The sequence below is a fragment of the Vicia villosa genome, linkage group LG4 (assembly GCF_029867415.1).
Source record: "Vicia villosa cultivar HV-30 ecotype Madison, WI linkage group LG4, Vvil1.0, whole genome shotgun sequence".
Lineage (NCBI taxonomy): Eukaryota > Viridiplantae > Streptophyta > Magnoliopsida > Fabales > Fabaceae > Vicia > Vicia villosa.
The window spans coordinates 17,169,820-17,185,144 of record NC_081183.1 but is presented as its reverse complement, the minus strand read 5'-3'; the positions used below and the strand labels follow the sequence as shown (position 1 = coordinate 17,185,144).

The window sequence follows — 15,325 nt, the reverse complement described above, 5'->3', positions numbered from 1 at the left end:
GAAAAGATACAAGGCAAGGTTGGTCGCAAGGGGTTTCACTCAGAAAGAAGGTGTCGACTTCAATGATGTGTTTTCTCCTGTTATGAAGCATAGGTCCATTAGAATGTTGCTTACCATGGTGGCACAGTTCGATCTTGAACTGGAACAGATGGATGTGAAGACTCCTTTCTTGTATGGTGATCTAGATGAAACAATCCTGGTGAGGCAACCTGAAGGGTATGTTGAAAAGGGGAAGGAAGATTATGTGTGCAAGTTAAAGAGATATTTGTATGGGCTGAAACAATCTCCTCGATAGTGGAATAGGAGATTCGACAAGTTCATGGCACACATAAGTTTCATTAGAAGTCAGTTCGACCACTGGGTTTACTTTCGATTTCGACCTGGTAATTCATTTGTTATTTTGTTGCTTTATGTGAATGATATTCTCATAGCAAGCAACAATGTCGAAGATGTAATGAGGGTGAAGGCTGAACTCAATAAGGAGTTTGATATGAAGGATCTAGGAGCAGCTTCCAGGATTATTGGAATTGACATTCGAAGAGACAGAAAGAAGTCGAAGTTATGCTTATCTCAAGAGGCATATCTACGAAAGATTCTCGAAAAGTTTGGTATGTCAAATTCAAAGCCAGTTGTGACTCCGAACAACCCTCAATTCAAGCTGAGTATTGATTAGTGTCCCAGTACTGATGTTGAAAGAGCCTATATGAATAGCATCCCATATGCTAATATAATTGGTTCTTTGATGTATGTTATGGTTTGTACTAGACCCGACATAGCATATGCAGTAAGTCTTGTAAGCAGGTACATGGCGAATCCTGGAAAGGCTCACTGGCAAGCATTGAAGTGGATTTTAAGGTACATAAATGGTCTCTGAACAGAGTCCTAATTTATGGTGGAGACTTGGGTGAAGATAGTAAAGCAGTAATCGAAGGATATGTCGACTCTGATTATGCAGGTTGTATGGATTCCAGAAAATCTATTTTCTGATATGTATTCACTATGTTTGGTACAACAATTAGTTGGAAAGCAACACTTCAGAAGGTTGTTGCTCTATCAACCACTGAAGCGGAGTATATTGCCTTAACTGAAGTTGTGAAAGAAGCATTGTGGCTTAAAGGTTTTGCAAAGGAGCTGAAACTTCAAGGTCGAGGTATCACTGTTAAATGTGATAGCCAAAGTGCAATACACCTGTCGAAGAATTCAGCCTATCATGAGCGAACTAAGCACATCGATGTGAGGTTGCATTTCGTCAGAGAAGTAATCGAGCGTGGAGAAGTCTAAGTGCTGAAGGTTTCGACTGAAGACAATGCTGCTAATATGATCACCAAGACATTGCCGAGTTGCAAGTTTTTCCACTGTATGCAGTTGATAAAGCTGCATGAAGAAAGCTAGTTTGTTTCCTTGATGTTGTAGAGTTAGGTCCAAGGTGGAGATTTGTGAGATATTGGATCGAACTCTAGTCGTTATAACCAATTCTTGTGTTCTTCTTCTTCTTTGTTCTTTATTCTTCTCTTGTTTTATACTTTGTTCTTGGCATTGAATTCACAACAATATAATTATATATTCATGTAGTATAAAGTATATAGGTGTATGTAACATTTCATTCATCATTCATCGTTAAAGAAAAAATTTTAATTACTAGGCTACATAAAAAAAAAAACATAATGTTTATTAGTTCTTCCTGTTTTTGTCATAATTTTTTTTTAAACATGTAACATATTATTTATATAAATCAAATATATTAATTATTTAATTAATTTAACAAACAAATTTTATTAATTAAAATAGAGGGAGTAATATTTCTTGACCTTGACTGGTTAAATTGATTCGGTTTTTAATTGCGTAAAAATATTTTATCATAGAAACGCTAGTTTGAATATATGACATTCTCTATTTAGCAATTAAAAATTTGGATAAAATATTTTGTTAAATTGAAAACTGAGAATAGCATATACTATATTTATAAAATAAAAGAAGAATTAATATTTTTCATAAATTTCATATTGATGTGTCATTATTAATAAGAAGATAGACCATACAAAGAAAAATTTAATACAAGAGAGCTTTGCTTTTGCTGACTTAAGCAGTGACATCTAAATAAATTAAAAAGATAGAAGAAAGTGTCCATCACATATTTTCTAAATAAATTAAATCGAAAGCAATTTTTAGTTGGTTAAGTGGTTATGAATTTGATAGAGGATTACGGTTCGATCTCTCATAACTGTAATCGGAAAGGATTGGAATCATTTGATGCCAGAACGACCTCCGAACCGAATTATATCGGTGGTGATAAAAAAAAATGAAATAAAGTTAGCATTCTTTAATAAAATAAATATACTCCCTCCATATCTCACTCTATAAATAGAGTTCTAAGCTTTGGTTTTTTTATATTACAGACACATTTCTTCTTCTATAACAATCTTTGTCTTCATTCTATAGCCATGGCAGATGAAGTGATTCTTCTAGATTATTGGCCAAGTCCATTCGGGATGAGGGTCAGAATAGCCCTTGCTCAAAAGGGCATCAAGCATGAGTACAGAGATGAAGACTTGAGCAACAAGAGTCCTTTGTTGTTACAGATGAATCCTATTCACAAGCAAATCCCTGTTCTCATTCATAATGGTAAATCCATTTGTGAATCTCTCATTGCTGTTCAGTATATTGATCAAGTTTGGAATGATAAATCTCCTTTGTTGCCTTCTGATCCTTATCAGAGATCACAAGCTAAATTCTGGGCTGATTTTGTTGACAAGAAGGTATATAAGTTTCCTCTTTTGCATGTTTTGTTTGTTGTTTTTCTTGTTCTATCATTTGATTATCTAATTTAATGTGTTTCGACTTTCGATGTGAAATAGGTCTATGAAAATGGAAGGAACCTTCTTTGGACCAATAAAGGAGAAGTGATAGAAGCTGCAAAGAAGGAATTCATAGAAGCCCTCAAAGTGTTGGAGCAAGAGTTGGGACACAAGAGTTATTTTGGAGGAGAGAAGCTTGGTTATGTGGATGTGGCACTTATTCCATTCTACACTTGGTTTAAAGGCTATGAGACTTTTGGTAATATCAATATAGAGAAGGAGTGTCCCAAGTTCATTGGTTGGGCTAAGAGATGTGTCAAGAATGAGAGTGTTTATAAGTCTATTCCTGATCAGGATAAGGTCTATCAATTCATTGTGGAGGTCAGGAAGAAGATGGGCGTTGAGTAGGTTATTGTGATTATGCATGCCATTCTTACCAAGAATGGAAACATGCAAGAAATGATTTCAGTTGTTTTAACTTTTCTGATAGAATAATTATGTAATAAAAAGGCACTATGATGTGCGAAGCTTTGTGGTTTTAGTAGGAAAGGTTTGGAAAAATTGTGAGTTGTGATTGATGTTTGATCTGTTTGTTCTTTGAATTGAGTGTTTATGCATTGTTATATGCATGGTGTAATGTGAAAGTCTGTAATGTGAAAGTATTTATTGTTTAGTAATTCTTACTCTTTTTATTTTATTTTGGCGCGTAGAGGAGTTTATATATGGTGGAAGGTTGAAACCGATTTTTTGGTGCGACACGGAGTGTGGGAGACTGTTAAATTGGAACCGACGGTCTGGTTCCAATGCGCGTCGTTTTTGGTTAGAGTCCATCTATTCATCGGTTTTTAACGAGAGTGTATTAGATTGAGCCTTTAGACCTATTGACTCGGTCTTATTGGGTTGTTTAGCCAACCCAAAACTACATTAAACATTTGTTGGTATCTAATTTCGACACAAAGCCTGTCACATTTACTTCAAACAAATAGTTTCAAAGGAAAAACAATGCATATAGTAATATCCGTCCAAGACTCATTTCTTTGTTTTACTTCAATTATTTATTATTATTCCATTTTTCATGATTCTCAACCTTTTCTTTATATTGACAACACCAACCATACACCTTAGCCATTCACTTCAATTTTATTTTGTTCAAGTCTTCTATCTCAACAATGGCAGATGAGGTGATCCTCTTAAATTTCTGGCCAAGTCATTATGGCATGAGGGTCCTAATTGCACTTGAGGAAAAGGGCATCAAGTATGAGAACAAAGAAGAGGATTTTAGCAACAAGAGTCTTTTACTCTTGCAAATGAACCCAATTCACAAGAAAATACCAGTTCTAATCCATAATGGAAAATCCATTTGTGAATCTCTAAATATAGTTGAATATATTGATGAGGTTTGGAATCATCATTCTCCTTTGTTCCCTTATGATGATCCTTACCAAAAAGCCCAAGCCAAATTTTGGGCTAACTATGTTGACACTAAGGTAATTCACATTTACCTCTTATTTTCATCAGGGTTTTAAAAAACGGACGCGTTAAGACTTTCTGATTTCCGTCAATACAATACCAATGTCACGAAACTGATTGTGGTCGTCACAGTGTGTGAACTAACTGTAATTTGTTCTTTAACATGAAAATGCTGATAACAGTATTCGGCATCTGCCAATACTGTTTCTAGGGTCGCGGGCTGTTTTTTAAAACCCTGATTGTTATATAAACCAATGTTGAAAAAAATGTGAATTTCTTTCTTACTAACTTACAACTATATGAATGGAAAAGATATATGAGATAGGATCTAGGTATGCAAAAACTGTAGGAGAAGAGAAAGAAGCTGCAAAGAAAGAGTTGCTAGAGAGTTTTGAAGTGATGGAAGAACAGCTGGGAGACAAACCATATTTTGGTGGAGACATCTTTGGTTTTGTGGATGTGGCACTTGTGCCATTGTTTTGCATGCTATATACTTACACTTTTGCTGGCAAACTCATTGATGATGAAGAATTCCCAAATTTGACATCTTGGGCCAAAAGGTGTGGTGAAAAAGAGAGTGTGTCTAGGTCAATTCCTAAAGAGAGTAAGATGAAACAGTTTTTAGCAGAGATGAGTCTCTTAAACCGTGGAGATTAGAAGCAAAAGGTGTTAATGTATTATGAATAAGATTTTAAATTGCAACTATGGTTGTAACTATGATTATGTTGTGGTTTTTGAATTATGTTTCTTAACAATAACATAGCAAAATGTTGTAATACTCCAAAATTCATCTATGAAATCTTAGAATTGTGTAGGTCCTAAGATTAGAATTATCCTTGTGAACATTAATATACACTCTTTGATAACCATTGTTTCTCTTCAACCTTTGGTTATGTAATGCCCTTGAAAAGCCACGTTCACTTCACTCATCTTTCACCTACATTAACTTCTATTCTTCCTAATTCTTAACATTGAAACACATTGTAACCTTAATTATTCTGCATCTACTTTAGCTATGAGAAGCTCTTTGATGGAAAAAAAAAAAAAGGTTGCACTTTGCAAGAATTATTATTTATATAAAAATGAAACTTAGTAACAGTAACTATATATGTTGAAAATTATGAAAAAAATGTTTTATGGTCACACTAAAATTTACAATGATAATAAAGGAAGTATACAAGTTGTTCTCGACCGTTCAAAAGCTCATGCCCAATCCGTCTCAAGCTCACTCTATTTGACCTAACATATAAAACAGTTTACATGTTATGAGAAGGTAAACAATTTCTGATATCCAATTTCACTTTACTCATTTTAAATCTTGAACTGACTTGGAAATTGGAGTGTTAACCATACAGCTCTATCCCGCGCCGACCGTAAAGGAGATCGGAGCCACAGTTCAAGATCACTAATATCATCTTTTTAACATTTTTGGTTCCTTCGTGAATTTAGTGTTGAAATTAAAATCAAAACTTTGAGTAATTCTTTATCACTACACAATGACAATGAAAGAAATAAGAAAGAAAATTTGGAAAGAAATGTTAATTAGTGTTTAAAAAAATAAGAGGAGGAAGAAGAATATATTCTGCAAAGTTTCCCTCTGCTCACAAATTGTGGAAAATCTTATTCACTTTGCAACTGCAAAATTCTGTGAATACAAGTCTCATTACAAAATTAGGGGTACTCCTTCTATTTATAGTTTGGCAAAATATTCATTTTGCTCTCTTAACTATAGGTCGTGGTTCACTTTGGTCCCTTATCTTTTTTTCGTGCCAAATTGGTCCCCTAATTTTCAAAACGGTGCATACAAGTCTCTCCCGTCAACTTTGTTAGTCAGAGTATGTTAAAAATCTACGTGACACATTTGACCAACTATTGTGACGGAGTTAGCGTCGAAAAAACCGACGCTAAAACTATTTCTGAATTTTAATTAATGTTCATCTCCTTCCCCAAATTTTTGTGCATTTTAATTTTTAATGACTCATTTGGAGATCTAGCAATTCAGTGATGGCCCGTGGATATTGATCCAATGCATATCAGATTCACCAAATCTTTTTATTTCAAATTTTGTTTTAATTTTTATTCCAATTTTTTATGTCTTTAATTCAATTTCATTATCTAAAAAATTAATTAATAAAAGAGATAGGGGAATTAGGTTTTTGGTGGTTATGACTATTGAGATATTTCAGAGTCCCTTTCCTCCTTCATTCGGCGATGTTTCCCCTTCCATCTCTAATCCTCTTCTTCTCCGATCCAGATGCAGCGCCGAGGCGTGCAACACACCACTGCCATCATATCACCACATCCACCTCCCTCTCTTTTTACAGTACCCTTCGTCCTATTTCTCTAATTCTACACTAATTTTTCATCTCATTCTAAAATCTTACTTTTATCCCAAATCATAAACCACACAAACAACATGTAGATTGAAGTTTGTAAATGCACAAACAATGTGTGGTGAAATCAGGAACCCTAACAAACCACAGTTTAGAGGAAGAGATAACATTGGTGAATTTACCTGATGACATGGTGATGATTGTTGATGACTCTGTCCTGTTACAGTGAAATATGTTCATATGGAAATATTATAGGAGAATAGGAAAATAGTGTAGAAAGTGGATACGAAGATACATGGTCATAAATCATGTTATTTGATTGGTCATGCTAAGAAGAGCTTTCATGTGTTAATTTAGTAGGGGCTAGATCTGCAAATGAGCCATAAAAAATTAAATGCAAAAAATTTTGGGGAAAAAGATGAAAAATAATTAAAATCCAAAAATACTTTTAGCGTCGGTTTTTCTGATGCTAACCCCGTCATAATAGTTGGTCAAATGTGCCATGTAGATTTTTTAATAGACTTTGACTAACGGAATTGACAGAAGGGACTTGTTTGCATCGTTTTGAAAATTAATGGACCAATTTGGCACGAAAAAAAAAAAAGATAAGGGACCAAAGTGAATCATGGGCTATAGTTAAGGGACCAAAATGCATGTTTTGCCTTATAGTTTTAAAGTTAATTCTCTGATTTTATGATTGACATTAATTTTAATAAAACAAATTAGGCAGAAACATGTTAAACATGATGGTTTGACTTGTAGAAAATATATGTTGAACAAAATGTTCTATCACCTGCAATCGGTATAACATGTCGAGTGAGATGTCCTATGTAGGACCGTACGACATCGTGACTGAGTGTTGATAAGTGCAAATTTAATCTCTTTTGTGTATAAGTTCTGTTGCACTTATCTATTCTTTTTTTATATTATTGTTTGAATAAACGTCGATTTGTGTGTAAATACGTTTACTTTACGAATAATTGTATTTTAGTGTAATTGTGTACCGTTTGATAATTTTAATGTCTTTTTGTAGGTATTATTGCATATTTGGAGTCTCGAGTAATAAAGTGTCGAAGACACGGCTCCGGATGCGCTTTTTGAAGAAATAAAGAGCCAAAGTTCTGTCACACTCGCTAAGCGCAAGTTCTAGCGCGCTATGGCCTGGTTTTTGTTCCTCTGGCAGTAACTTATGCTTCGCGAGCTCGCTTAGCCAGCTTTTTCTCGCTTAGCCAGATTAGCTCGCTTAGCTAGATTTAGCTCGCTTAGCCAGATCATTTTTTGTCGTTTAGTGTAAAATATATGTGAATAGTGTATGGATTAGTGGAAGCTCGCTTAGCGAGATCTGTCTGGCTTAGCGAGGTCTGCGAGTTCAGAATTGTATATATGTTGTAAAATCATATTTTCTTAGGTTTTATCATCTCTTCTTTGACAAAGTTGAGCTCTGATCAAGTTTTGATAGTTGAGAGGTTTAGGAAACACCATTGGGTGTTACATCATGTGGATTGGCTATGGATTTGTCTCGATTGCCTTGATACGATGAGAGTTTCCGGTTCATCTTCTTTCTTCCTTATGTTTCATTCCAATGGTGGGTTTTGTATGTATATTTCTACTCTTATTGTATGTACATTTGTTGATCTTGGGATCGTTTATATATTTGCTTTACAAATCATCATTGATGTTGTTCTTGATCTTTTTGCTTAAATGCTTCGAGTTTGTGTTGTTTCAGACATGGACATCATAGATCTTGATTAGGAATGATATTTGTTAGTTTCCAGATTTCATACTTGGATTTAGGGCTAATAATCGTAGTGGGTGTTGAAAGTATTTTTGGGTAAATATTTTCGGTATATATCGTATCCACAAAGATTGGTTTAATATTACTGCCGTTCTATAGTTGTTTATTTTGAGTGAGAAAAATAGTTGAGTTTGTTTGTTTATTCTCAAATTGCATCTAACAGAATAATAATTGACTGATAAAAAGCTTAAAGATGACTAACAATGGTAAACGAATATGTTGAGTTCTAGGGTTCATCAACCTATTCCTATACAATTTATTAATTAATCCTTATTCGAACAATCATTTGACTTATTATCTTCACTTATCCTCGAATATGATTCCATGTCTGCAAATCAAATTAGATAAACTTTTACCGGTATGAGATTCGATCTCTCCAAATATCAATATCGATAATAGTAATAAAGAACGATAATTATGAAAACCCAATCACAATTCCATCTCTGCAAATTGAGATTGAATCAATATAGCAACCTAGGGCAAAATTTAGAATCCTTTCTTTCGATCAAAGACTCCACGATGATTTAAGATAAAAACAAGGTTTCTTATTGATAATAAATTCAAACAATTGTTCATAAGAATTAATCAACGGTATTGTATATTCATAAGTTAACTACTACCTTAAACTCAACAAGAAGGATTTAGCTCTCCATAGACATGAAGAACAAACAAGGTTTCATGGATGGATTCATCTTCATCAAGGGAATGTCTTCAATTGATGTTGAATTCTCCGTCGGATGTTGTTTGCTGTTCTGGATTAGGATTGCTCTCTGAATTTCGCTCACAAAAAGTCTCTCTTCCAAAGTTCTGGTTTATGAGGATTAGGGCTTGTATTTATAGCCTTTTTCTTTATAACGCAATCACCGCGGCGCGACACGGGCTGGCGCGGCGCGAACCCAAGACAGAAGGTTTCGCGCGTCTCGCCTCTGATTGGCATGGCTCGCCACTTGCTTTAACCCAATTCTTTGTGATTCCACTTCTTCAGAGTTTCTACGCTTGCATGTTCCTTCGTCTTTGCTTCTTAACTTCAATATCTGCACAAATAACACCCAAAGTGATGCAAGTCGTTCTACAATTAACATCGAACCTCGAAAGTTCAATTCTAACTATAAAATCCGTAAAAATCACAAGATATATTCACTTTTAGCTTAAAAGCTACTTAATTTAACACATGAAAATACCATTAATTCACTCCTAACAGTGGGTATCCAGTTTAATGCCTCTGTGTTGTTTGTGTCGGTTGGGAAATCACTGATGTGAATAGCACGGTTGAGCTTTCGTCGGTGTTTCAGACATGGACATTGATGTGGCATCTCGAATGATGCCTGGTGATTTTGATGCGTATTGTGAGTGTGTTGCGATAAGCTCTTCAGATTTAAATATTCGACGGGTAGAACGAAATGCAATTCCATAACTATTTCTCTTAGACTATTAAGATTGTTTATTTGCTTTTATTTACTTTTATCGCATTTTACTTTCCGCAACCAATCATGAAACTTAGAACTTGAGATAGTCGAATGGCAGTTTTTCTCTACCAATCTTTGTGGACTACGATAGGATATAACCTATATCACCCGGTAATAAATAATACCTATTACTTTTTGCTTGCCGCTTTACCGCTTCAACAAAATGGCGGTGTTGCCGGGGATTGGTTGAGATTAATCACATTGCGATGGTTTCTCGTTTTAAGTTTCGTAAATATGTGAATATCGTATATTTTGTGCATATTCTTATACTTGTTTATTTTTGTATATTTATACATGTTTATGTTTTCATACTTGTACATGTTTGTGTGTTTGATTTTGTTCCTCTTTAATTTTGCTATTTAGCAAGGTGAAGTTGGCTAAACAAATTGAACTCGCATAGTTCGTAAATTCCAAATCATCACTTTTCAATTTGTTTAGCCAATTAAGGAATTTGTAAATATTGTGTTTTATGAATATTTGTGTTTTTACACATATGTGTATATACTTTTTCTTTTGATTCGTTTGTTAAGTGTTTGGTCAGGATGCTTTCTTTAGGTTGCGTTGAGGCGAAAGCGTTGGCGTGTCGCAAGGAAGTTACTTGCCAATCAAGAAACAATAAGGGCGTCTAGCTAATGATGTAAAACAAGCGCTTGAGGGAGGCACCCCTATGTTTTTACTTTATGTTTTGCTGTTTCATAGGTCAATAAGTGGCGAGGGAGGCTTGGATTGTTTCTGTTTCCTGCTGGAAGAATTTATGTTGCAGTAAGCTCGCTAAGCGGTTGCAGAGCTCGCTTAGCGCGGTTGCCTGCACCAGAATTCTTTCCTCTCTCTCTCTCCAAGCCATTCTTGCCCAATTCTTTTGTTCCTATTCTTTTATACTTATTCTTTTGTATATGTGTGATACTTTTGTTTGTTGTTTGTGTTCATTTTGTGGTTTACTTCGAGTTGAAGAAGCATGGAGCAATTTTGGAGAAGAGTGTTTCAACATGATTTTGTACGGTAATGATTAATTGAGAGTTTTGTGTATTGTCAAGGTACGAGTTTATCACTTTCTATACTATGACATGTCCACGAAACTTAGGCTTATTACAAATTTTAGGCCATTCATTCTGTTGTATACTTGTTCATTTGTGAATCACTTTAGTTCCCACCATTTTTGTGAGGTAGCTTTCCATTGTTTACATATGCTGGAGACCACAATTCTTGTTTTAACTGGATTTTATTATGTTTAATGTTTTGTTTGTGTTAATTGTATAAATGCATGAAAGTGATCAAGGCACTTTTGCTTCATTTTGAGCACAACTACCTTGGCCAAGTAGTCTTTTCACCTTATGAGTGTGTGATCATTAGTAAACCCTTTGAGCTTTTTGTCAACATCCATGTTATTTTTTAGCTTAATGCTTGTCTATGAGTGTTTAGTTTTCCTTTTTGTATGGATGTTGATTTCTTTTTTCTTGAACCCTCAACTTTGTGTTGTTGTATGAATTTTTACCTTGCCTTAGAAAGTAGGGAGTATTCATATTATGATGTGGTTGAATTCAAGTTGGGGAGATAATGGTTGTGCACTTATTGGTTTGATTGCTATGAGGTTTAGGCTGAGAAAAAGAAAAGAAAAAAATGAAAAAGAAAAAGAAAATATAGAAAAAGAAAATCCTTGAGAAAGGAAACAAAAAGAAGTATGGAATAATGTTGTGTTAATAAGTTTGTGATTGGTTTAAGAAATTTTGGGTTGATGAAGAAGTTTGATTGAAATTTCATTGTTTGAAACTTTGTGGAAGTAATTACTCCCTTAGGTTTAGGTAAGTTTTTGTTTCGATTAGCTTTAGGACTTATCCCTTGTTTGTTGACCAAGCCACATTACAACCCTCTAAGTCCTTGTGATTCTTGCCTTTGTATTTTCAATGTGAATTTTTGGATGAATGCATAATTTTATCTTTTGTTTACAAGATTGTGTGTGAGTGAAAGTACCTTATTTTGTGTGTTTTTCATCTACCGATGATTGTTTTGCTATGTGTGATTCATGAGTGAACTTGTGTTGTTTTAGAATGTTTGGCATAATTTTTGTATTTAGTCTTTGTTTTGTGATTATGTTATCGTTGTAGGATAGTGGTAAGTAAATTCTTTGACTTGTACGTTTCTCAATTTTGATCCGTACAATTGTTTTTCGTTTTTTAAAACTTGTTGATTCATGATTCTTTGATTTTTGTTTTGTTTCTTCATTGTTCGAGTGACCATTGTTTGAGGACAAACAATGAAATAAGTTGGGGAGAGTTTGATAGGTGCAAATTGTATCTCTTTTTGTGTATAAGTTTTGTTGCACTTATCTATTCTTTTTTATATTATCGTTTCAATAAACGTTGATTTGTGTGTAAATACGTTTACTTTATGAATAATTGTATTTTAGTGTAATTGTGTACCGTTTGATAGTTTTAATGTCTTTTTGTAGGTATTTTGCATATTTGGAGTCTCGAGTAATAAAGTGTCGAAGACAAGGCTCCGGATGCGCGTTTTAAAGAAATAAAGAGCCAAAGTTCTGTCAAACTCGCTAAGCGCAAGTTCTAGCGCGCTATGGCCTGGTTTTTGTTCCTCTGGCAGTAACTTATGCTTCACAAGCTTGCTTAGCCGTCTTTTTCTCGCTTAGCCAGATTAGCTCTCTTAGCCAGATTTAGCTCGCTTAGCCAGATCATTTTTTGTCGTTTAGTGTAAAATATTTGTGAATAGTGTACGAATTAGTGGAAGCTCGCTTAGCGAGATCTGCCTGGCTTAGCGAGGTCTGCGAGTTCAGAATTGTATATATGTTGTAAAATCATATTTTCTTAGGTTTTATCATTTATTCTTTGACAAAGTTGAGCTCTGATCCATTTTTGATAGTTTAGAGGTTTAGGAAACACCATTGGGTGCTACATCATGTGGATTGACTATGGATTTGTCTCGATTGCCTTGATACGGTGATAGTTTCCGGTTCATCTTCTTTCTTCCCTATGTTTCATTCCAATGGTGGGTTTTGTATGTATATTTCTACTCTTATTGTATGTACATTTGTTGATCTTGGGATCGTTTATATATTTGCTTTACAAATCATCATTGGTGTTGTTCTTGATCTTTTTGCTTAAATGCTTCGAGTTTCTGTTGTTTCAGACATGGACATCATAGATCTTGATTAGGAATGATATTTGTTAGTTGCTAGATTTCAGACATGGATTTAGGGCTAATAATCGTAATGGGTATCGAGTTTAATGCCTTTGCGTTGTTTGTGTCGGTTGGGAAATCACTGATGTGAATAGCACGGTTGAGCTTTCGTCGGTGTTTCTGACATGGACATTGATGTGGCATCTTGAATGATGCCTGGTGATTTTGATGCGTATTGTGTGTGAGTTGCGATAAGCTCTTCAAATTTAAGTATTCGACGGGTAGAACGAAATGCAATTCCATAACTATTTCTCTTAGACTATTAAGATTGTTTATTTGCTTTTATTTACTTTTACCGCATTTTACTTTCCGCACCCAATCATGAAACTTAGAACTTGAGATAGTCGAACGTCAGTTTTTCTCTACCAATCTCTGTGGACTACGATACGATATAACCTATATCACTCGGTAATAAATAATACCTATTACTTTTTGCTTGTCACTTTACCGCTTCAGCAAGTGTCAAGCTGTGTTTTTGAAATTTGTTTAAGTGGTCTCAGATGCATAATATTTAGAGAATATTATGCGATCCAATATGGTGCTTAATATAAGGATAAAAGGTTTTATCTATTTTTCAATATGTATTCATAGTTTCTAAATAAGGAGATTATTTAGAAAAGTAATGATTGAAGACCTGTTTTTATGGAGAAGCTTTAGCCGATTTTTAGCAGTGTCCTTATTGCATTTTGAGGCTCAAATCTAGACCAGATGTGTGCTTTAAATAGAAGACAAAAAACCTAATTGAAGAGTAGAACTTACGATATAATAGGTTAGGGTTTGTGTGTTAATTGTGAGTCTCTCTAATATTATCTTGATAGAAGAGTAGGACTGGTTTTCATGGATTTGTAAGTTTTGTCATTCATTCATAAGCTTTTGAGTATTGAATGTTTGTATGTCACTTAGGTATCGTTGATACATAGTTCTAAGTGTGTGTTTCTTGAATCTCAAGCTATTGTTCTTGATCGAAGCTTTTAAGCAAGATCAAGTATTTTATTTAATTAAGGGGTTTCTTAATCAAATAGTGCTTTTTAATTGAAGATTGAGGTAAAGGGTCGTCAATATCAGTAATTGGGATTGTTATTGTGAGACATCACTACGGTGATTAGAAGTGAGAGGGGTTTCTCATATCTAGAAGATCTCTAGGTAGAAGTTGCATTGGGTAGGGGTTAAGTGAGAAGTTGTAAATCGGAGGTTGTTTAGCTTCAAATTGATACTACTAATACTGGATTTCCTTCCTGGCTTGACAGCCCCTAGAGTAAGTGTTATTATACACCGAATGGGTTAACAATTTTGTGTTTTCAGTTACTTTCCAACATTATTTTTAAATCATGTTTACATGGCCATTGTATGTTGTTCAGAGATCAATGTCTCAACATCTTTTAGGACATATGAGATCTGACTACCAGAATTTCAATTGGTATCAGAGCAGGCACCCTATTCTATATCTGGGTGAGATTCAGGGAAGATACTTTCGGGATTAATAGACAAGGATGGGGGATTTAATATGTAAATCCATGAAAAGTAAGGTATACATAATAGTGTATGATAGAGGAAAGTGTGTGAAGTTTTGTTGATGCATTGCAGTATAAAATGTTTACAGGGACACTTGTCTCAGACAAAAGGTCAGGACATGTCTGAGAAGAGTTAGGAGAATTTATTTTTCTCTACAACATGCTTGTATGCTCCTATGTGCCGCACACATGTGAACCATTATGGTTGCTACACTAAAGATGGGGTGGTGATAATCTGATGTGTCTCTGTGGAGTGTATGTTTGGTTTATTGCCAAACCAATGTTTGTTCTAAGGTCAACTGGAATGTGATGCCTGGGTGCACGAGATGGTAAGGTGTGTACCTGAAAGTTACAGAGAAGCTTGTGTTGTTGATATGTCCCACTGCATGTGTATCAAATGGAAAACCTTTGGTATTTCATTATGTCTCTTGTGGTGGGAAACTTGAAGTACATTCTCAGAATATCAACTAAGGGGGAGAAGCTCTTGATTCTCTTAGCAGGTTTGAAGATTGTTGGATTGATTTTTAAAGATGTCAGACATAATGTCATGACATCTGACTGGTTGAGAATTTGATTTCTCAATGGTGTTGTGTTTGCACTTTCCTCTAACTAACATGTTGGACATGTTTTTGTTCTGATGCAAATATATCTTATGTAACACCTCTAATAGCTTCTTGTGTGTTTGGTGCTGAGGTCTCAAAAAGCCTATCCTTAGAATACCACTAAGAGAAGGAAATTATGGTCTGATCTCCTCTGAAATATTACC

General features: G+C 34.7%; 2 protein-coding genes across 2 annotated transcripts; both read left to right on the top strand.

Annotated features, from left to right (window-relative positions):
- The first annotated feature begins 2,403 nt into the window (after positions 1 to 2,403).
- Positions 2,404 to 3,492, top strand: LOC131598903 (glutathione S-transferase U25-like). Its single transcript, XM_058871470.1, has 2 exons — positions 2,404 to 2,756; positions 2,856 to 3,492. Exons 1-2 carry the CDS (start codon positions 2,442 to 2,444, stop codon positions 3,201 to 3,203), a joined length of 663 nt encoding a protein of 220 aa, XP_058727453.1. The 5' UTR covers positions 2,404 to 2,441; the 3' UTR covers positions 3,204 to 3,492.
- A 472-nt stretch (positions 3,493 to 3,964) lies between these two features.
- Positions 3,965 to 4,922, top strand: LOC131598902 (probable glutathione S-transferase). The gene is made up of 2 exons (XM_058871469.1): positions 3,965 to 4,282; positions 4,578 to 4,922. The coding sequence occupies exons 1-2, from the start codon at positions 3,965 to 3,967 to the stop codon at positions 4,920 to 4,922; spliced, it is 663 nt and encodes a 220-aa protein (XP_058727452.1).
- The last annotated feature ends 10,403 nt before the right edge of the window (positions 4,923 to 15,325 follow it).

Excerpts from the sequence above, each read along its gene's own strand:
- LOC131598903 (XM_058871470.1), top strand. The coding sequence starts at position 2,442 with ATGGCAGATGAAGTGATTCTTCTAGATTATTGGCCAAGTCCATTCGGG. Across the intron at positions 2,757-2,855 it reads CTGATTTTGTTGACAAGAAG|GTCTATGAAAATGGAAGGAA; the intron begins GTATATAAGTTT and ends GATGTGAAATAG.
- LOC131598902 (XM_058871469.1), top strand. The coding sequence starts at position 3,965 with ATGGCAGATGAGGTGATCCTCTTAAATTTCTGGCCAAGTCATTATGGC. Across the intron at positions 4,283-4,577 it reads CTAACTATGTTGACACTAAG|ATATATGAGATAGGATCTAG; the intron begins GTAATTCACATT and ends TGAATGGAAAAG.